This window comes from Paramisgurnus dabryanus, chromosome 5, assembly GCF_030506205.2.
Source record: "Paramisgurnus dabryanus chromosome 5, PD_genome_1.1, whole genome shotgun sequence".
Classification (NCBI taxonomy): domain Eukaryota; kingdom Metazoa; phylum Chordata; class Actinopteri; order Cypriniformes; family Cobitidae; genus Paramisgurnus; species Paramisgurnus dabryanus.
The window spans coordinates 47,776,170-47,802,475 of NC_133341.1; the positions used below are offsets into that span (position 1 = coordinate 47,776,170).

The 26,306-nt window shown below is 38.1% G+C and overlaps 1 protein-coding gene and 1 long non-coding RNA gene across 2 annotated transcripts in view; one reads left to right on the plus strand and one right to left on the minus strand.

Annotated features, from left to right (window-relative positions):
* Positions 1–1,966: 1,966 nt before the first annotated feature.
* camk4 (calcium/calmodulin-dependent protein kinase IV) overlaps positions 1,967–26,306 on the plus strand; it is a 42,296-nt gene continuing 17,956 nt past the window's right edge. The window contains exons 1-5 of the mRNA XM_065284528.1: positions 1,967–2,126; positions 2,218–2,350; positions 21,681–21,759; positions 22,952–23,014; positions 23,844–23,926. Coding sequence (XP_065140600.1) covers positions 2,241–2,350; positions 21,681–21,759; positions 22,952–23,014; positions 23,844–23,926 — 335 coding nt within the window. The 5' untranslated portion in view covers positions 1,967–2,126; positions 2,218–2,240. The remainder of the gene's footprint in view (positions 2,127–2,217; positions 2,351–21,680; positions 21,760–22,951; positions 23,015–23,843; positions 23,927–26,306) is intronic.
* LOC135774567 (uncharacterized) lies at positions 2,673–3,572 on the minus strand. Its single transcript, XR_010543734.1, has 2 exons — positions 3,444–3,572; positions 2,673–3,324 (listed from the first exon to the last, which is right to left on the minus strand). It is a non-coding gene; the product is annotated as an uncharacterized lncRNA (long non-coding RNA).

Consider the following 26,306-nt stretch of genomic DNA (forward strand, 5'->3'; position numbering starts at 1 on the left):
AGAAGTTTTAATGTCCATACATATTTATTTTTCAATCTATTTTATTAAGATACAAACGGAAAATACAAGAAATATGTACAAAAAAATAAATGTTCAGGACTAAATGTCTTTAGGCATCGTCTGTGTATAGTGTGACCTCTCTTGGCATTAAACACATCTTGAGCGTTTTGGAGCAGAAAGAAGTAAAATCTAATTCTGGCATGGTGGCCTAAGACTTTTGCGCAGTACTGTATATATTGATGGTTCTCTATTATGGTCCTAAAAGCCCACGGCATTGCACGTTTTGTCTATTTCCTTATCTAACATAGATCATGGATCTTTCTCCCAACTAATGAGTTAATTTACATTTGTTAAATATGGAAGATTAAATAAGGAACTTAAAGGGGCGGTTTTCCGGACAGAGATTAGACTAGTCCTAAACTAAAATGAATTTAAGAGCTGTCCAAACTGAAAACAAATTGCACTGACATATCTTAAAATACATCAGTGTCCTTTGTTTTGCCTAAAAATGCAAACCAGTAATGTTTGTTATTATATTTCCTAATTAAACTAAGGCCTAGTCCTGGTTTAAGCTAATCCCTGTCCGGTATACCACCCTAAAATATACAGGGCTGTGAGATCATAGGATAAATAGTCCTTAAATGCAGGCATGAAAACCAGAGCTAATCTTGCATCAATTTAATTGTTTTAGCCTTTTAATGTAAAACTGAGTTTTACTGTATGTGTGAAATTTAGGTTCACAGGCATCCTAAAAGAGTAACCACATGATATATGAACTATGGACATGTTCCACTAACATAAGTGGCAAAAAGGGTCCAAAAAATGTAAGCACATTTTCTTTAAATGCTTTGACTGAATGTCATTTTAACCACCAAAAATCCTTTAGTCTCTCAGATTGTTACTACTGCAGTCCCTTAGCAAAATTATTCTACATGCTCTCCTAGCTTTTTTGTTTTACAATCGTTTGTAGTGCTTGTTTTTTGTTTGAACAGATACTGAACAGATGGGTCTCTCTGTGTGGGAGCCAGAGCACTCCTGCTCTGCTTGAGCTTTAAGTATGACCAGTCCTGCAGGCCAATATGGACCCAGTGTGGATGGTTTTCAGATCCCTTCTCATTGCACATTTAAATTGGAAGAGGAATATTTGTTGTTTAGGGATGCACATGCTATTATTCAGTTAGGGAATTTGGTGTCAGCCAGATGAAAGATGAGACTTAAAGTACATGCTTAATTTTAATTCAAATGTTTTCTTGTATTTTTTATAAATAAAAAATCCGGTGTTTTAGAAAGTATTATATATATATATAAAACATCCTATGATGGTATTACTTGGTACAGTTAAGTTTATTTATTTATACTCAATCCAATGCAACTTAAAAATGAAAAAGCATTAATCTTTAGACTAAAAGACACATCTTCTGCATATTTTACTACAAAAAGAAAGAAAATTCTGTCATCATTTACTCAAGTTGTTACAAATCTTTATACATTTCTTCTGCTCAACAATGACATTTTGAGCAATGTTGTAACCAGTTTTTTCCTACTATAGAAGTCAAAGGTATTCTTGATTGATCTTGACAAAAATCTTGTGTTCAGCAGAACATTTTTATTAAAAATGTGCAACTTGAGAGTGGGTAAATAGTAATTTCACTTTTATTTCAGTATAAACTATCAATTTAATGTTCATGAAAATAATGTTTAAAAATACATGTATGTAAAATGAAATTATTAAATATAGTTGTGTCGGGATGAATATATATCCCATATAGTAAATTCTTCAGGATACCCTACACGAGCTGATTCATTGACACTTCAAGTCTGTCAATTCAGATATTGTTAATTTAATATTTAGAATTATGAAAATTAACAATTTTGTTTATAATTTGTAATAATAGTAGTGTACTGGATGTACATAAACTAAACTGGAGAGTATTATGTTATGTAATAGCGTACCGTGACGTCCATTGAATCCAGGTAAAATCACACACACACAGCCTCCTACAGTAAGCGCCCTACATAGGCGACAGTAAGACCCAGTGGAAGCTTCGTGCAGACTCCGAGAGCGACAGGACAACCGAGATCCACTGATGCTACACATCCACCTCAGGGACGCACATTACATACAGGTAATGTTCAGATTACGTTTATTTTAAGGTCTCTTCAGACCGCGTCTCTGATTTCCTCGTGCTATTAAGGGTGGTATTGTTATCTGTGCAGATCTGCGCTGCTCCGATACCGAGATGCTGAAAGTGACCATGCCCGCCTCCAGAACCGCTCCTGAATACTGGATCGACGGATCCAAAAAAGAGACGCTGGCGGACTTTTATGAGCTCGAGTCTGAATTGGGACGGTAAGCGGAGGTGCTGCTGTATTGGGCTGGATGTGGTGCTTGAAAAATCATCTGCTTATTAAATGATTTTTCAAAACAGTATGCGCTGCTTGCTTGGACGGACCCCCAGCATAGTTGCATATCGCGTAAATTAACCTTTATTTGTGTGGTTATTGATGAATTCATATTTCTTTCAAATGTGGAAGTAAACAACATTTTGGTACCATGGAGGATAGTGGTTGGGTTTACCTAATGGAAACTAGAAAAACGTAAACATTGCAAATGAAGCAAGATGAATGAAGAGGCTATCTGCACTATTTAATATTTTTCACTCAAAATAACATTTGGATGTTGGGTTGTTTTATTAAAAATAGATGAGCTGGATTGAATAGTTATTAATGTTGTACATTGACAAATGCAGTCAACACTACAACCTTGTAGACACCTGGTAGATCCCACTCTATAAAACAGTGTCACATTGTAATTATTGTATTGTATTTAATACAAAGCATCATACTTTTTGTCCCCCATTATGAATAATTCCTAAATGTTTCTCCTGAAATATTTTTACAACACTCATAAGGCTCGCTGATGGCATTATTCTACACAAGTGATAAACTGAGGGAGTGTTTACATTTCCTTGTATTCATTTGTCACTAAGCAATAAGTGTAACAGGAGAGGGCATACTCCAAGGTGTCTGCTATGGTAGTATTTGATTAACAAATCAAACAAACTTCATATTGACTGACAGTATTAAATGAAAATTCCACATACCCAGAAACAGTGTTATAGTATTTGAGACAGTTGTAAGTCTTTTTTTGATGGTTTCGGTCTCAGTCTTGAAAGCATTTGTACTCAGTCTTGTCTTGGTCACAGACTAAGGGTGGGAGTGTGTCCAGATGCCAACAAAGTAGCACAGACTGTGAGGTCTGCGGACATTCCCAGCATGCCCTGACACACCAGACATCGGCCAAGTAGCACATTTGTTCTGTGCCTGCATGAGATGAGAGAACTAGCAAGTGGAAGTAGTTGGCATTCCCTACTCAAAATGGAAAAACGGAATAGCTAGTGACTGCTGTGTTACAAAACATAAACAAAGCAGTGCTCACTTACCAGTTTTGCACAAATCTCGGCTTCATGATATATCCCTAATGTCTTATGGGCTATATCTTTTTAAAATGTTAACAAATTGGAATGAAAGATGAAAGTTGTCATTTGCTTGCTGTGTCACTTCCGTTTTTCTTCTTATGTCCTGGTTAGCTATGCTGAACAACCAATCAGAATAAAGTGCCATCGTTGATTCCAAAAAATGCAAGTGGTTTACTTTTTGGGAAAAACTAAGTTAGATGACACTAAAAACCTACCCAAATGCCGGCCACTAGCTTGGTGTGCACCTAACTTAAGAGGATTTTGGATTTTATTCCAACAATGGTATAAAACAACAACTGGAGTGATATCACTAGTTTGTCAGTTCATTGTCTGTCAATTTTTTTTTTGAAATATAAAATGTTCTGCATCAAATGCAGTAAATAACTTATTCCTAGTTTGATTTCTTTTGTTTAGTGTTGTGCCGGGTCAGAAATTAATCAGATATTGTGTCAAAAATGTCAAAATTATTACAAAAGCCTACAATGAAAGCCGTTTCAAACAAATTCATAGCAGAACTGTTTCACAGGGTTTTGGTGAATTGTTTTATTATTACTTTTTGGAGGGATGTGGATCTTTCAGATGAATTTGAGGCGTGCTGGTCTGTTCATGGTTTTGACTTAGTCGCCCCTGCCTGGGTTTTGCATGTATCGGAAAGTTTGGGCAGCTGACTTGTTGCCTAGCTGCCTCATGAGGCATTGACTTTGGAGGCATGAAGGCAGCTCCGGGAAACGCATTCGGACAACCTTCATAGGCAGCGTAATGCAATTCTATTTGAAATATAAACAAAGAGCATCTTTGTGATAACTAATCCCATATTTGAAAACTACAATACTAATTTCTCGCTAGAAATGCAATCAAAAGGTGTAAAAAGTACAAATGTAACTTTATTTAGACTTAAAGGGACAATAAGTAAGGTTTTCCTCCAACTAGTAGTGAAATTGTATTTTGCATTCAAACGAATAGTGCTCTCTAGCGCCTCGCTTTTCCAAATGTGTGTTGCAACTACGGTAGCCATTATGTACTCACTGATCTCCTTTTCCATTTCAGCTGGTTCACGTGTTGTTCTAAATGAAAACGTGTTGTGGAAACTCGTTGGTAGGCTAGTGCTTTTTGTCCCTCTGTGCTATTATAGTTTATCAATACGGCGGAACAACATGGAAGCCTCCTTGGATTTACCCGTTCAATGTAAGTAGAAATTCTAAGCTTACAAAAAGTTAGATCATTGGCAGAGGTCATTTGACACCAATGAGGACATATTTATGAATAAAGACATTGATTTTGATTAATAAAATACTTAAAATCCTACTTACAGTCCCTTTAACTCTTTCACCGCCAGCGTTTTTAAAAAAAGTTGCCAGCCAGCGCCAGCGTTTTTCATGATTTTCACCAAAGTTTAATGCCTTCCAGAAAATGTTTTTCTTTAAATATATAAACATACAATATACCAAATGAAAGAACAGACCCTCTGCTTTCAAACAAAAAAACCCCGTTTCATCCTACCTTTAGTGGTTCTTTTGTAATCAGCTTTTGAATATGGGTAGGTTTTTGCAAAAACACCACATTTTGAGCAAAAAGCAGAGATAATTCCATTTTTGTGACGGACTTTTCATAGAGATCCCATTCAGAGCGATCTTTAAAACAGACACGGACATGCAGCCGCTTGCCATTGGGCAATACTTCCGGGTTTAAAAAGTTGCGGAAGGGCCACCTGGTAGATAATAGCGGTATTGCGGAAAGACGGAAAATCTCGTCATTGGCGGGGAAGCGTTTTCTCATAATTGACGAGATATCTCGTCAATGGCGGGGAAAGAGTTAAATTTGTGATCAGGCAGGCGCTTTATTTATTTTTTCGAACTAGACCAGGCTCAACCAATCACATTCCATGCACACACACACACACACGAATAGAATTGTGGGACAAGACGATAAACAACAGGTTTCATTGCCATTTATAATGAGATTGTTGTTTAGTATCTTTGGACTGGACAAAGATCAGTGTGAAGGAGGGGTAACATTCATCGATCTGTTATGGGTGGGATATGAATTGTTGCTGAGTGTCCTATAATGTCTGTAATTTCTAGACACTTGAACAGATTTGGGCCATAGTCCAACATGGAAAGGACACTTGCCTATAGTTGGAAGGATGCCATAAACAAATTGTTTTGGCCAAATTCTATAGTAAAATGTTATTCTGCTATTGTATGGCAATATGCATTTGAAACAGGAACATTCTTTACCTTTCTTCTGTATATTTTGTGTGTTTTTAAGTTAAAATTAGTTATAGAATTATAAAGGTGTTATTGAAAAAGCTCAGGAGGCTTTATGGCCGATACTGAGTCTAATTTTAGGAAGAAATCCCATGGCATGCAAGAATCTGCACACATTAAAGTAAAACACTTGCATATGGAGCTAGGACAGTCTGCACTGCAATAACAAAGACAAGCAAACTTTTTCATCCGCTCAGCAAAGAGTGATTTGTATTTTTTGGCACTTAAAAGATAAATTCAGTTAATCTAATGAATCTTGGAATAAATGAATCACATACATCTTGGCTGACAGGAGTGTATTATATCTGTTAATGGGATTGCTTAAGGGCAGCACTCAGGCACAACATTGTAAATAAAACCAGATTTTTTCATTTTTTGATGAAGATAAGCTTGCCTTTGGAAAACCTGCAGTCATGACGCTAAGGGAGTGCTTCTCAAACTTTTTCAGGTGAGGCCCCAATTCTGTACGGTGCATTCCTTGTGCCCTCCCTCAAAGAAAATTTATGATATAAAACATTCTAAAACTTAAAATTTGAATTAAACAAAACAAATTAAAGTCCCTGTAAAGTCAGATATTATATGTTCTGAGTTTGTCACACCACAGAAAAATGTGGTATTAACCAGTACCACCCAAACAAATTTGAATGATGGAAAAAATCTATCCGAATCTTTGAAAAATAGGCAGCATTCTCTTCTCTCAAACATTGGGGTTGTGTCCACTGTCTCTGCTAAAACCACGCCCACGTACAACCGGAACCGTTTTAACCCTGCCCAAATAATCTTTAACACAGAAATGTTGAAAAACTGTCTAACTCTGCAATTCAGTACTACATAGTTTAGTCATAGTTTAGTACTAGTCATTGCTTAGTATTAAATAGTCTTTTTAATGAATTTTATAAAATGTCATAAAACTGGGGCCCCCCTGGTAGAAATTCTCAGCCCCCAGTTTGAGAACCACTGTGCTAGGGTGTTCTGCCAGCACGTGGCTATATATAGTTGCTAGGGTGTTCTGGGTGGTTGCTATGGCATTGTCAAGGAGATCTGGGTGGTCACTAAGGCATACCTAGTAGTTGTTTGCTGGCCCAAGTCAAAAGAACCCACCTTCTTTGTGATGATTAGATATTTAGATCCTCGAATGGTGGGTCAGTCTGAGGTATCATTAATGTGGTTACACAGCTAAGCTTAGGATATTTAGGATTAAAAATGACCAAATTCCTAATTATGACCAATAATATTATTGTTTGCCTAAGCAAGCACAGTAATAATGGTATGTTAGCGTAAGATCAAGATACTCCAGAGACCTAAAAAACCTATCTTAAGTACAATTTAAAGGCATAAGAACGTTTTAGAGGCTTTTAAAGGCTTAAGAGATATAAAAGGATAACATTTGTTAATATTATCATCTCATAGCAGGCTTGTGTAAATGGGGCCAGATGCAAACCACCCAGGTCCTGAAGAAGGCAGAGCAGGCTGAGTAATGAAGCCTACCATACTCCCCAGAGAGCTCCTCTTCCTCCCTCACACTAACACACACACACTCTCTCAGTCTCCACTGTGATTATATAATGCTCAGAAAGTAGAAAGCAGAAACAGGAGCAGCTTGTGTAACATACACTCACTCAGTCAGCTGTGCATTAAAATGCACCAGAAAGATACAGCTGAAGAATTTATTTGAGCGTTTTGTAGTGCAGAAAACCAGAAGAAGAAGATTTTACTCAATAGAGGAAACAGAAGAAATAGGTCACATACAATTTAGTGCATTAGCAAAATGTGTAAATTAAAAAAAAAATGTAGTTTATACAATTAAAAAAGGATTAAATATTTTTATGTGCTGTTTCATTATATTGTTGCATCCATGTAACACTGCAGGACAACAGCGGCACAAAATGTGTAACCCTCTGACAATTAATTACTAGTATTGTCTGTGCCAAACTATACTTACATGTAGTCTCTGTTTAATTTAAGTAATAAGGTGCAAGAGGCTCTGCTATATTGTGAATTTTATGTGCACAAGGATAAAGGGCATTAATAGGACACATAGCAAGTATAGTAGTACAGAAGTAGGATTGCAAAATATGCCTTTAGTGCCTAATGCTTTTAGTTACTACATTTTATTACACAGTGCTCTGGAATACTTAATTCTGACTGGCCAGTGGCAAAATTCGGTGGCTTATTATAGAGTGCCTAGGGATGACATATTTTTTTAGGGCAACCCGGAAGTTAGTGGGACACTCGAGCCCAGCTTCTTGGGTTGAAATTTAACCTGCAGTGTATGCTGGATTGTTTCAACCCAAAATGTTGGGTTGTTTTAACCCATTTGTAGAAAATTAAATGAGATCTTTTAGGTCATTGGAAGCTCCTCCCACCAAGGACAGCTGGAGCCTATATGAACTCAATTAGTGGACTCTTTAATTGTGTTTGGTAGTGCAGCAGTTCAGACTCTCCTTTGATTCCTGATGCATTTCTCTGTGGTGCTTTAGCTGTGTGTAATGTAAGTTTTGTTATCTTTACCTGTTTGTTTGGAATCTATTGTACTGTTTATTATATAATATGGATTTATCTAATTCTTTATTATTATTTGTCTTTAAGTTAAACAACCACAGCACAGCATATCACAGCCACAGCACAGCAAAGCCATAACCACAGCTGTGTCACATGAAATCTGTACTGGCATTTGGTGAAATAAAATGTTGAAATGGAAATTGCTTCAGCTTCATGGTGTTTTAACTGACACCCCATTTGGGATGCTCTACCTCCAAACTAGCAGAAACTAAGAGTCTTTTACATGGTTCTTCGAGCCGGATAGAGCTTTCCAATGGACCAAGATCTGATAAGTAGCCAATGCCATGTACCACCTCGCCGTCAGTCTTCAAGGCAGACTAAACCTCCAGCCTACCTTGAGGATTATGAGCGGACTTTCCCCAGTTCCAAGTCCAAGCAACAAAGCCATCCAGTTTCATCAGTCCCAGCCCAAACTAGTACTGGAAATGCAGCAGAGAATTATTCTGAGCCATGTGACCCTGTTTTAATGGAGATGAAACAGTTGAAGGAGTTTGTCATGGAATTGGGCCAAAGTGTAAAGCAGATATCAAGTAAAGTTAATCGCATGAGTTCTCCAAGAAGTTCATGGTCATCTGAAACAAGTAGCCCACAGTCATTACCTTCACCTAAGACATATCCCCCACTTCCTGCTAATACGGTGACTGAGCCAGCTGCAGCATTAGTACAAGAGCTGCGAGAATGTCTACAGGAGAGACATAAAGAGCAAGCTATTCCTGGGAGAAATTCACCTCCATGTGTGAGTAGACAGTCTACTTTACCTCCACCTCCTCCCTCTATGATACCAACTCCTCAATCTCAATCAAGTGTAAATATGAATGCTCAGCCATTGAACCCATCTCATTGTAATGAGAATAATGTTAACCCTTCGTTGTCAAGACCATTACCTTCTAGTCAGAGTTCTCATTTTGCCCATTTACATGCTATGGATGGAAATTTACATAATTCTGTCAATCAGTTTATGCCCTCCATATTACCTGTTCACAATTCCTGGACTGATATGCATCAACCTTCATCAGTACATACCCATGCTGATAGATCAGTAATGCAGCCACCAATACCTCCTTGGGCAATACCTCCTCCATTTATTGGCCCAGTATATCCTGGAATCTGGCCACCCAGTTATATATACCCTAACCCTTCATCAGTTCCATTAAATGCACCTAATTATCAGCGTCCTCCAAGTGTTCCAGCTCCTATGCAGTGTTCAGTGCCTCAAGTTTTGTCCATTCAGCCATCTCAAGTAGTAAATAATCACCCATCTGTACCATGTACAGTGCAACCCAGTAATGCTCCGTTAAATCCAGTCAGTATATCAGATAATGGGTTAGCTGGTCAGAACATAGCCCGATCTATTACCCAGGATGTTCAGTCTCAATCATTTCCAGCTGTTATACCTAGTCCATCCTGTCCAGTCAATGTGAGTTCCAACATGCAGTTGCTGCAGGATAACCAAATGTCTCATATTTCACAGCCTTTAGGACCATATCCTGTATTAAGTCCTCAAGTAGATTTGAGACCAAGAGCCCAGATGAATTATGCTGCAAGAACTTCTAGAATTGAAGGCCCTTCCTTTCCATATTTTTGTAAAGAGGATCCTAAACAATTCATCATGTTGAAGATGGCTATAGAGAACTTGCTTCCACAGGATGAAACTGAAGAGTACAAGTTTCACATTCTCCTTGACCATTTAAAATTGGATTCAGCACGTAATTTAGCTTTGGCATATTCTCATCACCCTCAGCCATATACTACAGCCTGGACAGCCCTCCAGCAGAAATATGGTCAGCCACATCAACTTGTCCTCAGGGAAATTGCTGATATTATGAGCCTTCCTACAATTAAATCTGGTGACTCACAAGCATTCAGTAGTTTTTCAGTGCGCATTCGTGCTTTAGTGGGAATGTTACAGTCTTGGGGCCAAGGTGAAGGAGCAGCAGAGTTAGCATGTGCTTCTCATGTGCAGCAGCTACTGAGTAAACTTCCCCCTGAACAAGTTGCTAATTTTGTTCGACATAGTAGAATCACCCAACCAGGAGAATCTTATGATCTGGTGAGCTTTTCTTCCTGGCTTCAAGAGGAAGCAGATTGTCAAGCTATAGTGGTGCAGGTTGGTGCTGCTAAAAGAAGTTGTGACCAGCCTATGAGGGAAAGAAAGCCAACAAGACCGTATCTACCAACTACTACTATTCTTCATGGAGTAAGTACTGACCAAGTGAAAACTGCTCATTGTCCTCCTCACACTAGTCAGTATTCCAGTTCATATAAGGCAAAGGATTTCTGGAAAGCTCTATGTCCATTTTGTAATAGTAATGACCATCATCTTAGCAGATGTCAAGAATTCAGCCAGCTTGATTTGCAGACTATGCGGATCTGGATTAGGGAGAAACAGTGCTGCTGGAGATGTGGTAGAGGTCATCGTGCTTCTCAGTGTGATCTGAAGAAAGGCTGTCCTAAATGCAAGGGTAAACATTTGGGAGTTCTACATGAAGTAAATCAGAAGTCAGATTCTGGTGTTTTCCTACTAAGTCGACCAAGCTGCTCACCTAAAGTCCTTCTGAAAGTTGTAAAAGTCAAACTAAGTCATAATGGTAAATGTATGGAGACTTATGCTATTTTGGATGATGGCTCTGAAAGAACAATGCTTTTACCCCTGGCAGCTCAGCGATTAGGATTGAAAGGTACTGCTGAATCACTGGTCCTTAGAACTGTCCGCCAAGATACAGAGATCCTTAAAGGGGCCAATGTTGATTTCACCATTTCTGCAGTAAGTTCCCAGAAGAACTATCAGATTCAAGGAGCCTTTACAGCTCACCGACTAGCACTTCCTGAGCAGTCATATCCCATTTCCAGCCTTCGGAGACAGTTTAATCATTTACAAGGACTACCACTGGAGAACTTTAGCAAAGTTCAGCCTATGCTTCTGATTGGTGCTGATAATCCTTATCTTCTAGCTCCAGTAGAGAAAGTACGTTTTGGCTTGCAGAAGGGACCAGCTGCAGTTCATACCCCATTGGGATGGGCTCTACAAGGGCCAATACCATTCAATCAGTCAACTAAGACTGAAACGCAGTGCCTCTTCCTTTCTGGAGCTCTTCCCTCAACACAGCTACAACAGGATGTGGAACGGTTATGGCAAGTGGATGTGTTCCCCTATAGGAGTGAGAAGGCCAAAATCCGTTCTAAACAAGATCAGTATGCCCTAGACTGTCTTGAACAGTTGACAACAAGAGAGCTTGTGGATAATGTTAACCGGTATGTTACCCCCCTCCTTCGTTCAAAGAATGCACCCTTGTTTGATGCTCCTAAGGAGGCTGTTATGCCATCTCTCCGAAGAACAGAACGTCAACTGACTCATAACCCTGAGAAAACCATGATATATGAAGCTGAGATCCAGAAATTAATTGAAGCTGGCTATGTTAGAAAGCTGAGTTCTGATGAAGTTTCCCAAAGTCGTGAATCCTGGTTTGTACCTCACCATTTAGTTGAACACAATGGGAAGCACCGGTTAGTATTCAACTGTTCCTATACCTTTTAAAGGAGATTCCCTGAATAGTCACCTGTTACCTGGCCCTACCTTAGGCTCATCTTTGCTTGGTGTCCTCCTTCGCTTCAGACAGTATTCTGTGGCCATTAGTGGAGATATCAAGTCTATGTTCCACCAAGTCAGACTGCTGCCTTCAGATAAACCCCTCTTGCGTTTCTTGTGGAGAAATATGAGAAGGAATGAACTGGCTGATGTATATGAATGGCAAGTTTTACCTTTTGGAACAACTTGTAGTCCTTGTTGTGCAACTTATGCATTACAGAAGCATACAAGAGACTTTCCAGACGATTGTGTGGATATCAGAGAATCTGTTACTAGGGCTTTCTATGTTGATAACTGTCTACAAAGTGTCCCAGATATTCAGAAAGCAAAGGAGCTTGTTCTGAAGCTACGGTCCCATTTGCAAGATGGAGGCTTTGAAATCCGACAATGGGCAAGTAATGTGCCAGCAGTGGTTGAAGATCTTCCTGCTGATGCTAAATCTAATAGCACTGAGTTATGGTTGAGCCAGGACTGTGTGGATCCAAGTGAAGGGACTTTGGGATTAGTCTGGCACTGTGCAAAGGATACTCTAGGCTATAGACATCGTCCTGTTGACTATAAGATTCTTACCTTGCGTAATGTATATAGGGTCCTTGCAAGTCAGTATGACCCTATAGGATTTCTTACACCCTTCACTACACGAGCCAAAGTCCTCCTTCAACAACTGTGGAATAAAGAAAGGCAATGGGATGATCCAGTTTTACCTGAAGGGATTAAGGAAGCATGGGCCGCATGGGAAAGTGAATTACCTGCCATTACCTCAATTGAACTGGTAAGATCTTATGGACCTACTGAAAAGGAGGGGAACTCTATTAGGAGAGAGTTGCATGTATTTTGTGATGCCTCTGAACAAGCCTATGGGTCAGTAGCGTACCTGAGAATTGTTAACAACAAGAATGAAATTCTTGTTTCCTTCATGATGGCCCGATCAAGAGTTGCCCCTCGTAAGCCAATTTCCATACCACGTCTTGAATTATGTGCTGCCCTTACTGGTGCTCAGCTGGCCCATTTATTACACACCGAACTTGACCTGCTCATTCATCAAACAATCTTTTGGTCTGATTCCACGACTGTACTGAATTGGATACAATCTGAGACATGTCGCTACAAAGTATTCGTTGCTAATCGTATTACTGAAATCCTTGAAACATCTACTCCTGAACAGTGGCGATATGTTGAGACGAACCGCAATCCAGCTGATGATATTACTAGGGGCAAGTGCCTTGCTGAGCTAGCCAAGCAAAATCGTTGGAGTCAAGGTCCTTCCTTCCTTTATGCTGACCCTGAACAATGGCCAAAATTCCCTGTTAAGATTGATTCAGTGGATACTACAGAGTTGAGGAAGACATTGTTTTGTGGTCTTAATAATACCAAGGACAAACCTTTAGCCTTGGATGTTCAGCAATATAGATCATGGAATGAGCTCATTAAAGCTATGGCAGCCTACCCAGAAAATTCCTCCCTTGATAGAGCTCAGATTGAAATCCTTTTGTTGCAGCAGGCCCAAATGAAAGATTTTCCAGAGGAGTATGCTGCACTGAAAGAGGGTAAGAGCATTCCATCTAGTAGTCGACTATATAACCTTGCACCTGAATTCGATTCTATTGCTGGAGTTATTAGAGTTGGTGGACGACTTCGACACAGTAAAGATTTGGCCTTTGATGTTATCCATCCCATAATCCTTGATTCTAAGAATGAGATCATTCAACTCCTTATTGCTGATGTTGATGCTAAATTGGGTCATCCGGGAGCAGACAGAGTTTATGCTCATCTCAGGTGCTATTATTGGATTTTAGCAGGAAGACAAGCTGTGAAAAAGTATCAAAGGACTAAGTGTCTTGAGTATGCTAAATGGAAAGGTAAACCTTTAACACCTAGGATGGCTGATCTCCCCCCCTCTAAGCTAAATCTATTCAAACCTCCATTTTGGTCTACAGGGATGGATTGTTTCGGACCACTTATGATCAAATCTGGTCGTAAGACTGAAAAAAGATGGGGATTGCTTTTCAAATGTCAAACAACTAGATGTGTTCATTTAGAATTGCTAACCAGAATTGATTCTGACAGTTTCTTGATGGCATTACGTCGCTTTGTTGCTCGTCGAGGAAAACCATATGAAGTGATCAGTGATCAAGGAACTAATTTTCATGGGGGTGAAAGTGAGTTGAGAAGTGCCTTTGACCAGTTATGTCCAGATGTACAGGAAAGATTGTGGGATCATCAGATCAAATTCATTTACAATCCCCCTTATTCACCCCATTTTGGAGGAACATGGGAGAGGGAAATTCGATCTATCAAATTTGCTCTTCGAGCTACTTTGGGAAGTCAAGTGGTTACGGAAGAGGTTTTGCACACAGTACTGGTCGAAGTTGAAGAAATTCTGAATTCTAAACCTCTGGGATATGTTTCTTCTAGTCCTGATACCATGGATCCTGTCACTCCTAATTTGCTCCTCATGGGGCGGCGAGATGCTTCCTTACCCCAGGTTATTTATGCAGATTCTAACGTGTTGACTCAAAGAAGATGGAGACACAGCCAAGTCCTGGCAGATCAATTCTGGAACAGTTTTATTAAGAACTACTTACCAAATTTACAAGTTCGCCAGAAGTGGCAGAAAGATCAAGATAATTTGCAGAATTCAACTGTTGTCATGGTCTTAGACCCTCAACTCCCTCGTGCATTATGGCCAATTGGTAAAGTACAGAAGACATTCCTGGGAAAAGATGGCCGTGTAAGAGTTGCTGAAATTGAAATCAAAGGCAAATCATATGTACGACCTGTTCACCGCCTTATACCTTTACCACTTATTGAAGATTGAATTTGTCATGTCATTGGAATTTTCTTGAGTTTGAAAATATGAAATCATATTTTGGGGCGGCTATGTAGAAAATTAAATGAGATCTTTTAGTTCATTGGAAGCTCCTCCCACCAAGGACAGCTGGAGCCTATATGAACTCAATTAGTGGACTCTTTAATTGTGTTTGGTAGTGCAGCAGTTCAGACTCTCCTTTGATTCCTGATGCATTTCTCTGTGGTGCTTTAGCTGTGTGTAATGTAAGTTTTGTTATCTTTACCTGTTTGTTTGGAATCTATTGTACTGTTTATTATATAATATGGATTTATCTAATTCTTTATTATTATTTGTCTTTAAGTTAAACAACCACAGCACAGCATATCACAGCCACAGCACAGCAAAGCCATAACCACAGCTGTGTCACATGAAATCTGTACTGGCATTTGGTGAAATAAAATGTTGAAATGGAAATTGCTTCAGCTTCATGGTGTTTTAACTGACACCCCATTTGGGATGCTCTACCTCCAAACTAGCAGAAACTAAGAGTCTTTTACACCATTGTTAGGTCAAATATAAACATTTTCTGGGTTAATTTAACCCAATGCCTGATCACTTTTTGACCCATTTCTGGGTTGAAAATAACCCAGTATTTTGTAATAAGCAGGATAAGGTGTTTGTACACAAATAAATCCCTTCATGCTAGTTAAGTCCTGATCGCCCTGCCTGTATTTATTTATAACATAGTTATTAATAACAATCGACTGGCTATACATTTTCGGTTACTTAAGATACTAAAGACATTTATTTGTATGAAATGTTTTGAATGCTTTATAGACCATTACCAAAACAGCTAGATAAGTAGATAAGCCAGATAAGAATGCTTTTTTCCGATAATAGTTGTGTACCACAAAATGTATATCACAATTTGCTTATCATGTTCTTTTTTTATATAAAATCCCCCACTCTCAGCAGACACCCATGAGCAACATTATAATCAGTCTGTCATCATCTAAAATTTTTCTTTAGAATCGCATACAGCAAGCTTTTCTCAGTTGGAGCTGGGTGCCTGGGCATGTCATGGTTCCAAGTGTGAATTGTATCACTACATGTTATTATGGTTTGTAAATGAGCTAAAAAAGGCAACCATATGGTGACACATCACATATGGTGACACATTACATATGGTTTGCTAGGATGTGGACGGATTTGGTATCAGAGCCCACGAGTGTAAATATTCGAGATCTTCACCACATATGGTGTCGTTGTTTCATAACAAAAATATGATATTAATAGCTTTATGAAATTGAATACTGGTACGTTCAGACATTAATCAATAAAGTCTTGTGTTTTGGCATTAATGAGGTTCCCATTTGTGTCAGCTTTACTGAATTTGCAAGATACATTAGTAGGATGATGCGATTCTGCTTATATTGCTATATAGTAGTTTGATGCTATGAGTGTAAAAATAGTGGTGGGCACAAAGTAAGCTGCTGCGGGGGGAGAGTGTATAATCCAAATTGTTTCAAATATGAGACATGGTTTAGCTATATTAGCGGCTTTAAAATAACTCCAAACACGATTTCACAGGTGTATCTTGCATCTGTAAATCTCACAATTTCGTGCAAATAAATTATTTTTTCTGACAGGACTAGACAAGCTTTATGCAAGTGAATCTCTTTTAAACTTTACAGACCGAACAGATGGAGAGTGATAGAATAGAATGCCATAAAATTCAGACATAAAATATATATATTTTGTTAAAATAATTGTTGTTGGGCATTGCATGTGCTATAGGCAGAAATGTAGACCTTTAAAGTAAGTGTTTTTTTATAATAGCAGCAACTTTAAAAGTGGTAATCGAATGTAGGCTATTATAATGACTATGCTTAGTAAATAACTGCTTAGATAAGTGAATAACTGAATGTTTTCATAGCCTTCAATTATCATCATTGCTTGGTGGACAACTTTGGACAGAATGTGAAATAACAATGTTTATGCATAAATGCAGACAAAAATAGGCTTTATATAACTAGAACAAGCAGAAAATACCAAGATATATACAGTATATTGCATTCAACCTAAAAATACAGAGATTTTTTTGATGCACAAATATATTGGCCTATATCTGTATCGGCAGATAAAAAAAATTTCCACACACTGTGAAGTTAAAAAACTTTATGCAAGTCAATTCACATACTATTTTAAGTTTTGACTTATGATAAGTTTACATAACTTCTAAAAACAAGTTAAAATTGTTTAAACTTGGAAATTTCCCCATGATTTACTCAACCTAAATTTAACCAACCGAGTTACATATGTCCATCCTTTCTCATACGAACACATTCAGATGTTTTTGAACATATCCTAGCCCTTCTAATCTTCCAAATAACATAAAAGTGTATGTTGATTTGATATAATTTTTAGTGCCCGCTGGCGCACTGTGGCACCACCCCTTTAAAGTTGGAAGAAAGCTACTTTAACATGTTACCAAAAAGTTAAATATATAGTGCAAATTAATTCAAAATAAAATTATTTATTTGTAACATTTCACTCTCATATTATAATTTATAAAAACATTCTAATCTGTATTTTGTTGTGTGTGTGTGTAGTGTGTGTCTGGGGTGCCACCCAAACGAGTGTGTATATAGGTCAGTAAACCTGTTAAAAGCATGTGACTTAAGGCTTAGCTCTAATTGGCTTGTTTCAGATCCTTCTTGGGGCGCAGCACTGTGCGCCCCAAACCCTCCCACTTATGTTGTAGGTGGATCAATATTGTTTTTTATGTTTTTGACCTCATGTGATTGGACCATTCTCAGAGTCTCATAACTCCATTGAAGATTGTCATGTAACTACTAGCTACAATACTGATCAGTGGAAGCAAGTCCGTGACTTGGTCGACTTTGTTGCATCCCTTGGTGTAGTTTACAAGAGCACCCAGAGAATACCACTTTTTATGGAAACTGTTGGACTGTATATTGTCTGTTGTGAGGGAAATGCAGATTTGACCTAATGCAGATTATGCAGCACTGTGCAGCTGATCTGTAAAGTTTTGCGAGAGTGCAAATACTCAAGTACTATTTAAACTCTCTTGCGATGCTTTGATGTCATACGCTGATAGGTCTGCGCAGCGCTGCTGAAGTTAAATACTAGTAATGGAAGAGCGCGAGATCTATCTCCAGAACAAAAGTAAAACAGCAACAAGACGTCATCTGTCTGAGGTAAAGACACAAAATCGAATGACAATAGAGTCTGCATTAATCTGCCTTCATGCGTTTATTACACAAGATGGTTTCAGATTCAATCCACGTTAACTGTTTAGTTCAATCCGCGTCACTGCAGTCCCGTGACTTTAGTCACGCCCATGCGCTTCACAACCGACGCGAAAGAGAAGGCAACGCTGAATAAAGTCGAACTTTTTGTTATATTTGGACCAAAATGTATTTTCGATGCTTCAACACATTCTAACTGACCCACTGATGTCACGTGGACTACTTTGATTATGTTTTTATTACCTTTCTGGACATGGACAGTATATCGTACATAGATTTTCAATGAAGGGTCAACAAGCTCTTGTACTAAATCTAAAACATCTTAAACTGTGTTCCGAAGATGAACGGGGGTCTTGCGAGTTTGGAACTACATGAGGGAGAGTTATTAATGACATTATTTTCATTTTTCTGGTGAACTATCCTTTTAACATCCTGAGTTTATTTAGTGATATTGAAATCAGAAAACAAATGCATACACTGTAAAAAAAATATAATTCCTTTTTTTAAGTAATTTCAACTTTCTATTTTTTAAATCTTTTTTTAACTTATAAAATGAAGTTGACATACTTATAACATATTTTGACATATTTGTTAGTTCTGTAGTCAAGATAAATAACAGTATGTTGAAATGTAAATCTGAGTTGAACGAGCTAAACTGCCCTTAAATAAGCAACACTACTTTTTGTCTTTCTTATCACTTTACAATTAAATGTCTTAAATCCCACATAAGTGCTTTATCAAACAATGCTAAATTAGTCTAGTTTGAAAGTAATGAGATGGAAACCCGCATCCTGCATCCCTTAGCAAGGATTGAGTGCTACAATAGAAACAGGTTGATTTCATTATAAGAGAATAAGTGACTTCCTTCATTATTAGCAAAGGATGCATTATGATCTCAGCTCATCGTTTATCTCAGGCTGTGACTGTTTAGAGAATTTTTCCACTATAAATATTCAGGATATTCACACATTTGGCAGATGTTTTTATCCAAAGCAAAATTTGCATATAATATAATCAAATTTTTTGTGTAGCGGTATGTGTTCCTTGTAAATCGAACCCACAACTTAGTTTGCACTGCTAACACAATGGTCTGTGAACTGAGCTACAGGAACGCTAATAAAATTTGAAGGAGACATGAAATGAAATGTTAAATGTTTCACACCTGAGTTCCCATAAACCTAGTTTATATTGTTCTGTGGGGAACCATCCCTTTTAGAAAATGTAATTATATCCTGATTTCAGCTGTACGGTTCACTGACATATTTTTTAGATATCTGCATTATGTGTCTTTGTGTCATGTCTTGAATCATTTGCTGAGAAGGGAAAATGTTTTGCTGACAAGTTATTTTGCTGACTATTTAGCTGCTATCTATCTGGTTGCTATGACAACAACTTCAAACGCTTGCTGCAGCTCTCTGTCGGCATGGGCAAATAATGCGAAAAGGATCAAATTCAATGTTTAATTCAATTCTTTCCATGATTTGAAAATAATGGTTGCTATTCTGTTTTCTGTCATGCATCACCATGTAAACCAGGATAGGTCATTACTGATGTTTTCAACCTGACCTTCTATTAACTTTTCTGATGAACTGAAAGCTGTGGGTCCCAACTGCTGGCTGAGGGTCAGATGTGTAAAAAGTAGATAAAAAGTTGTACAAAGGTTCAAATGTAGGTACTTTATAAGATTTGCCCCACTGACAGTGCTTTTTATTTCCGTGCACTTGCTGCATTGTTTCAGTGCTTGATCTACTAAAGGAGTTACACAAATCATGTAATGGAACAAATTTGGCCACCGATATTGTTTTGAATGCTTTCTGACCTTGTTTTGGTAATGCAGTTTCAGATATTGTATATGTATCAGAATTAAAACCACATACAGCCTAAATCAGATTAAGAACAGTCGTGTGAACACACAACAGGGGCAGTGGGCAGCTGTTACTGGGAGCAACTCAGGGGAAGATGCCCACTTCAGTCTTGGAAGTTAAACTTGAGACCTTTGGGTTAAAAATCAGACTCTGACCATCTGGTTCAAGTCTGAAAAAACATTCATGGGGTAAAATAACTTAGAAAATTCCAGATTAATTGTAACCTCTCAGTTTGGTTTGGTTTGACCGAACCATAGGTTCAAACAACCCAGCATTATAGGGGGTCAGACGCGCTCGGGCACAGTTCGGTTTGGATAATGTGAGTACCCTCTGTTGTACATGGAACTAAGCAGGATGCTTTATGCACGTTGCCCGGTTTTACTTTGCTAATTGTCAGTTAATGTTGACAGGTATGTGGATTTTATTAAATGTGCTTTTTGGTTATTTAAGCAAATGAAATGAATGTTTTTGGACATGGGGATTATGTGGAGTCCTAAGCTGATTTCTGCTCTATTCAGATGTTCTCTCAGTGGTAGGGCACATTTGCATAGAGAGAGCTGTTAGGATCTGGCCCTGGTCACTGTGGTGGCCTTTCTTATTTAAATGCATTAGCCAGACTGTCCACCCAAGAGATGTTGGTTTGTAACTGCTGAATGTTGCTTGGATCCAACATACTGTACTGGTCCTGGGCAAGACAAATCTGATATTAATGTATTGGATTATGAATCAACTTTTTAAAGCTAAACACCAACGAGTGTACTTTTTTGAAGAAAAAGTTGGTTACTGGGGTATTGCTTGGTGGTTACTGACTAAAAAGCCTCTGTGAACTTCCTATATATGACAAGTGCGGCTGCACAAGATAAAAAAAACAGAATGAGAACATGTATCCATCATGCCTTGTTACCACTGGGCAGGCTGGTGGTGGTGGTGTAATGGTGTGGAGGATGTTTTCTTGGCACACTTTAGGCCCCTTAGTGCCAATTGGGCATCGTTTAAATGCCACGGCCTACCTGAGCATTGTTTCTGACCATGTCCATCCCTTTATGACCACCATGTACCCACCCTCTAATGGCTACTTCCAGTAGGATAAAGCACCATGTCACAAAGCTCAAATCATTTCAAATTGGTTTCTTGAACATCACAATGAGTTTACTGTACTAAAATGGCCCCCACGGTCACCAGATCTCAACCCAATAGAGCATATTTGGGATGTGGTGGAACGGGAGCTTCGTGTCCTGGATGTGCATCCCACAAATCTCCATCAACTGCAAGATGCTATCCTATCAATATGGGCCAACATTGCTAAATAATGCTTTCAGCTCCTTGTTGAATCAATGCCACGTAGAATAAAGGCAGTTCAGAAGGCGAAAGGGGGTCAAACACAGTGTTAGTATGGTGTTCCTAATAATCCTTTAGGTGAGTGTATGTTGTTGCGATGATGCGCGTGGATTTTTGTTTATTAGCTCATATGAGCGCTTGACATGCTACTCTTTTATACTGCTGAAGGATCCCTTTATCATGGATATTGATGAGCTCCCTGCTATCTGCTTCAGTCCAGTTTGCCGACATTTCTCGACGTGAATGTTAATCTGAAGATCTTAACCATAACTTCATGTTGCCATGACACGCGTGTCCTCACTACGACACGACATTGTTTCTGCATCTCATATTATGTGATATTGGAGCTATAAGGTTCTCTAAACATGCCATATTGGTGGAACTACTGTTTTAAGCTTTTCAAGTTTATCTCTAAAGCCCAATTTTTATCTCCAGTTATTAACATATTGGGGAAATTGGGTCATAGTAATTTATGGGCTTCAACTTAATCTGAGTCATTTGCTTTTTTTGTCTCTTGCAGGGGAGCCACATCAGTGGTGTTTCGATGCTGCCAAAAAGGCACCCAGAAGCACTATGCTGTGAAAATGCTGAAAAAAACAGTAAGTGTGCAGATATCTCTCTGCATGTTGCCAGGCTGTCTTCTCATTTTTGTTCTCTGTTTTACTGACGAGTTTCTGGACAGGACTTTCTTTTCTGCATCTAAGATCATAAAGACATCATTACTGTTATTTTTTTCTGCTTCTCTCCATTTCTCTGATGGATGATGGGTATTATTGTTTTCAGTCGGTGCTGTTGTCAGATCAGCACTCATACCCTGCCAACATTTAATCATTTATGCTTTCTTGTTCCTGTATAGGGAATATCTTAAGTTTCTCTAATGCATATGTGATTGAATTATAAACTATGCTGATGCTATATATAGACATAATGGTAGTAGTGTTAAAATGCTATATCTAAATCTATGCTTATAAAGGTGCTGTGAATTAATTGTGGAACTGCTTAAAAAAGCAAAATTATAGAATATGAATAAGAATATAAATAAAAAAAGTAATTTTATGAAATAATAATAGATGTATAGAGGTTATATCAATCTGCTATTTACTGTACTTATCCCTAATTTATTCCAAACCCTTGGTTGAAACACAAAAGCTAAGTTATTTTGCAGAATGTCCAAGCTCTTTTACATACAATGAAAGTAAATGGGGATAGATGCTATCGAGAACCAAAGGGACATAAGACATTTAGCATAGAAGTAATTCATGTGACTCACACTGTATTTCAAATCATCTTAAGCCAAATGATAACCAGTGAAATATCTTACACTTCCATTGTGTGGAAGGAAGCCAGAACATTTTGGGAACATCTTGTTTATGTGAACGAAGAAAAATCATACAAACTCAGAAAAAACCTACAGAATTTGTCACTGGTACGGTCCTTCTTAAAAATGTCCTAAAATGTAACCTTTTGGTACAGATATGTACATCTGAGTTTACCTGTTTTCCCTGAGGGAATACTTCCAGGTTTTATAAGTTGGGTAAGGCGGAAATACGGATTGCCGGAAAAACTCATCATTGGCAGGGAAGCGTTTTCTAGGGTTAATATAATGGGTTAATATAAAGCTGTTTTGTTTTTCTAATTTTTCCGGCTTAAAACTTTTGAAATTTAAAGGTTTTCAACCCTTTTCACAGAGTTGGTGTTGCCATTTACTCCAAGACTGATTGTAATGGCTTCATAATTGTTCACCTTGTTCACATTGTACTATGGCAATAACTCATAACTTTGTTTTCACAGGTTGACAAGAAGATTGTTCGAACAGAGATAGGTGTATTACTGCGCCTCTCTCATCCAAATATAGTAAGTCATGCTGTGCATAAGGGTCTGTTGCATTTCATGTATGAGCCAGTGTGATGATGAAATAAAGAAGTGTCCTGATACATCATATGAAGATATATTCACAAGTTTTACAAGCTCCAAGAATACGTGCTAGCATTAAAGGGATAAAATATCTGAAAAATGAAAATTACCCCATAATTGACCCTCAAGCCATCCGAGATACATGTCTATCATTTTTCAGACAAGCACATTTTCAGCTATTTTAGAAAATGTCTTAGCTCTTCCAAGCTTTATAATGGTTAAAAAATGGGGTTCAAAATGTGCATCCATCCTTCACAAAAGTAATCCAAACAGCTCCAGGATGATATATAGAGGTCTTCTGAGGGTAATCGATACGATTTTGTAAGAGAAGTATGCATATTTAAAATGATATAAATGAAAATAACTAGCTATTTAAATATTTCCATACCACTGCATGGTCTGATTATAGACCAGTTCAAATGATGTAAACAACACTGGTCCAGAAACACTTCCTGTTCCAGTTTGTGACAGTTATTTTTTTATTTTACATATATTATTATCTTTAAGATGTTTGTTTAACTTCAGTTAATTCAGGTTTATATGTTTTGTTGGTTTATTTTATCCCAACGTTTATCTAGTGTTAAAAAACGGAAACAGGAAGTGCTTCTGGACCAGTGTTGTTTACATCTTTTGAACTGGTCCATACGAATGTTTGATCTTACGAAGATGTTTGCAAATGGCTGGATAGTGAACTATTAATAATTGACCAATAAACATTTATAAATTCCTCCAGTTAAATGTTTTTCTTTTGCATGTTGTTCTCTGTCAGATCAAACTGAAGGAGATCTTTGAGACGCCTGCAGAAATCAGCCTCGTGCTGGAACTTGTTACCGGAGGAGAATTATTTGACAGGTTAGTTTATGGAAATGATTTGATTCATGCTAAAAAAAAATTGAAAACATAAACTGTGCTTTGGAATGTTTTTCAAGAATTTTAATTAAAGGGTTATTTACTAAAAGGCGCAAATTAAATAAGACTGGCGCAAAAGCTTATTTCCATAATGAAACAAATGCAATCTACTAAGAGAAGCGCAAATTAGATCAGGGTCGCAAAAAAGCAGAGCTGATGTTCCTGCAGGTGCAGGTGATCTACTAACACCAGATGCGCTTATGTTCAGTACCACAGACATCTCAGCTGAAAATTCGGGGTGTGAAATCTCAGCTAACGAAGCCATAGTACACTGAAAAGACCGGAGGACAAAAATGAAGGGTTACAGTTTTGAAGTTTCTTCTAGTTACTCCTTTTTTATTTCCTCCAGAAAACAAAAAATAACATGGCTTGGCAAATAATATTTTTGAATAATATGTTCCCATGGCATTCCAAATACACTGTTGCATGTAAACATATCATCTTCCTTGTACCAGATGCTCTGTAATGCCTCTACTATAAGCAACAAAAGCAGCCATTTCAAGTGGGATGGAGTCGGGTGGGGTGGTGATGGCACAGTGGATAAGACACATGCCTTTGGTGTGAGAGACCCAGGTTCGAATCCACTGTGACACACCATTTTGTCCCTGAGCAAGACACTTAACCCCTAGTTGCTCCAGAGGCGTGCGACCTCTGACATCTATAGCAATTGTAAGTCGCTTTGGATAAAAGCATCAGCTAAATAAATAAATGTAAGCGCAAAATTATTTAAGACACATTTTTTTCTGTGTTAAATAATGGCGCAAATACCAGTAAAATAACACAAGCAAACATTAGTAAATCATGTTGCGTGAATGAATAAAAAAAAAAAAAACTTAAAATAACTAGACGACACCTTTTCAGTGCAAATTATTCACTGTGCGTCTTTAGGAAATCCTGACAGTCATCATTTTAGGCTAAAACAATGGTTTCCGCTGGTGCAAGATGTCTGTAAATCTGGCCCTAGGGGGTTAGTTCACCTAAAAAGGAAATTTTGTTTTTGGTAACCAAAACGTGGATTTGTTGCTTATATTGTTGACCACCATTTGCTTACATTGGTGACCACCTCTTCACAGAAGGATGCAAAAGTGTAATATAATAACTCCACATGACTACAGTATTAAATTAAATATAATCCATTATATCATAAAATCTCGACCTGTGCTTTTTCTCTTTGTGCAAGAGCATATGAAAACAATGCAGTTCACACCTCTCTTGTGGTTTGGGTATCATTGTTATTACAGTTCCCTCCCTAACTTAACTCCCTAAGCTGTGCCCCATTAACACAGTACTGTGATCACAGAAAATTTCCGTAAAATTGGCAGAGAGACTTCTGTATGAACACAAACATGTCCCGTAAATGTTATGGGATGACTCTTGTAAAGGGGACCTTTTAATTGTAATGTGGTGGACAATTGCAGGCAGAGACGGCGGATCAAAACAGAATACACAACTTTAAAATAAGAGACTAAAACAGGGAAACACAAGGACAGTGTAAGAGTCATCGGAATGAGTATCCATCTGCAGCTTAATTTAAAATCGTGGTCAAACAGTTCAGGATCGTAAAACAGTGCAGCAATGACAAAGGCTAGACACAATCATAAACAGGACAGGCAAAGGTCAAGACCGGCAGCTTACGATCTGAATCCAATAAACAGGCAATAGTCGGGGCAGGCAGCAGAGAATCAAACAGTAAGAAAAAAGAAATGCTCAGTAATGATCACTGTGGAAAATCAAGACTTTGAAACACAAGACTGTGAATGGCTTGACTAAATAGTGTGGGATAATAGGCTACAGGTGAAAGTGTTATCAGTCCTGGATACGAGGGCCCATGGGAAATGTAGTCCGAATGGTAATAGTTAATATGTGATAGCTCCATCTGTTGATCCGTAGGAAAGGAAGCTTCACCCGTCACAGACAGGACTGTGACAGCAATATTGCTGTAACATTTAAGTAATGTGTCCTGTGTGAGCAAAAGGCAGAAACAATGCTGGCATGTTTGTAAATGCACACACAGGTTCCGGAAAACCATTGGCGGTGTAAATGAACCAAAATCAAACGATCTCTAGACAAATCAAGGATGCATTTTCCATGTATTTTCAGTTTGTGTGTGAAAATGGTTCAATAATGTCATAGACACAGAAAATCCACTCAGAACATCTTAGTAACAGCATTGCAGTACCCTAGTGGCCCACACACATTAGCATCATAGCCATAAAAAACAAACATGTGGGCATTTTTGACTTTTGGGACAGCACTAGAACACCCTATCAACTTTTTAACAACTACACACAAACACATTAAAAAACCACCTAAACCACCCTAG